A 1,803-nucleotide genomic window follows, 5' to 3' on the forward strand; every position below is an offset into this window, starting at 1 on the left:
TGTCTACCCGCACAGGTGCGATTTCGAAGCGATTTCGGAGCGATTGCGAGCGACGAGTTGCTGAAAATAAAATCAGTTAGATTTCTTGCAACTCGTTGCAAGCGACCAGAATCGCTACGGATTGCAGTTGCACGTTTTCGCAGACGCTTCATAGCAATTTCGACTGCGATTCTATCATCAAATTAGCATGAATTGCATGAAAAAGTCGCAAGTCTACGCTAGGCTTTAGATGATTAACTGGTTTCATGCGGTATCAAATACTAGGCTAAACATAGCTCGTACACGCGCAATCAGTTGTATTGCGATGTATATGTCTGACCAGATGATAAGACAGCTATTTGTTGTAGTGGCTCATGCGACGTTTTCTAAGTGTGATAAGTATATGTTGTAGAACTCCATTGTGAGAAAGAGTAATATTTTTGTTAAAATGAATACTGCCGGTTGCAATTTGGTGATATGGGGATTACGTTGCCGCGAACAGCAGCAGGAACAGTTTTATACAGTATAACCGCTTTTACGGTTGTATTCCTTCTATATGGTTAATTTGCTGCATCTTGCATCACTTTTTCTGTTTTCTCTAATGGAAACAGAAAGTTGCGTCACATGCATAACTGAATTATATCAATTTCGGCGCGTGTAATAATTTAAATTAACTACCTACGTACATATTAAATCTACACGCATACATATTAAATGTTTAGTACTTTTATTTTGTTTATAAAACATCCGTATTGGTTAAGAATTCAAGAACCTTTTATTTCTTTTAGTAGTGTACTTAATGTGCGAAAACGAATTGTTGGTTTTACACACTTCATGAAACACATCAAGTACTTCTGCCTGATTGAGACATAGAAGCTCAGGTTGTATTCAGTGGTAGAGGGAAACGGCAGCCTGTGATTGGTTCAGATTATAGGTTTTTATCGACACACGGTAAGAAAAAAGCTGATGCGCGCGCGCAAACAGAAGTATATAACAACATGCATGATGCTAGCTAGGCAGTCTCTAGCGTCGCCATCGTCAATTTACATAACATCTAGTCGCACGAAGATCCGAAGACAGCAGCGTAACTCACAGAAACGTATACTATTTTTAATCTTCGCGCATCGACGATGGACGTGACTTTATTTTCAAATGAGAGCAACCTGACAATAAGCAGTCACCGGAACAACGCTGATGAGGATTACTCTGACGACGCAAATATCACTGCTATTAAAATACATACTAGATCACTAAACGTTCCACTGTTTGTACTGGTTTCGCTATTTACAGCCGTAGGCAATGGTCTTGTGATTATCGTTATAGCAAAGATTCACCGACTGAGAACAGCAGCAAACATGACGATCGCTAATCTGGCCTGCTGTGACTTCGCACTCGGCAGTACACTCTGGACAGGAGTCCTACGCCGTGACACGATGCCGCGTTGCGCCGTGTTTACGGGCTTTGCAATGACGCTTTTTCAGCTGTCGTTGATGGATATTGCACTCTGTACGATCAACAGATACGTGGCCATCGTGTATCCGTTACGCTACAACCAGCTGATGACTCCTGCTCGCACTGAGCTGTTCTCATAACTTTATCGGACGACGTACGCGATTGTGATTGGATCGCCAGCAGTCCATCAGTTATCTTATCCTGGGAGCGCCTTCAATTCTGCGTCATTGACCTAGAACTTTTGCCTTGGATTCGTTTCTTAGTCTTTCCAGTCATTATATTATTCTGTTTATCTTCATGACTTACTGCTACGTCGTCATCGCAAGGATTGTCTGGGACCACCACGACGAAGGATGGCCGCAGCATCAGCTG

At 42.2% G+C, this 1,803-nt stretch overlaps 1 protein-coding gene across 1 annotated transcript; it reads left to right on the forward strand.

Annotated features, from left to right (window-relative positions):
- Positions 1-1,109: 1,109 nt before the first annotated feature.
- LOC106814700 (adenosine receptor A2b-like) lies at positions 1,110-1,571 on the forward strand. The gene has a single exon (XM_014819047.1). It carries the CDS (start codon positions 1,110-1,112, stop codon positions 1,569-1,571), a length of 462 nt encoding a protein of 153 aa, XP_014674533.1.
- Positions 1,572-1,803: the final 232 nt, after the last annotated feature.

The sequence above is a fragment of the Priapulus caudatus genome, unplaced genomic scaffold (assembly GCF_000485595.1).
Source record: "Priapulus caudatus unplaced genomic scaffold, Priapulus_caudatus-5.0.1 Scaffold965, whole genome shotgun sequence".
NCBI lineage: Eukaryota > Metazoa > Priapulida > Priapulimorpha > Priapulimorphida > Priapulidae > Priapulus > Priapulus caudatus.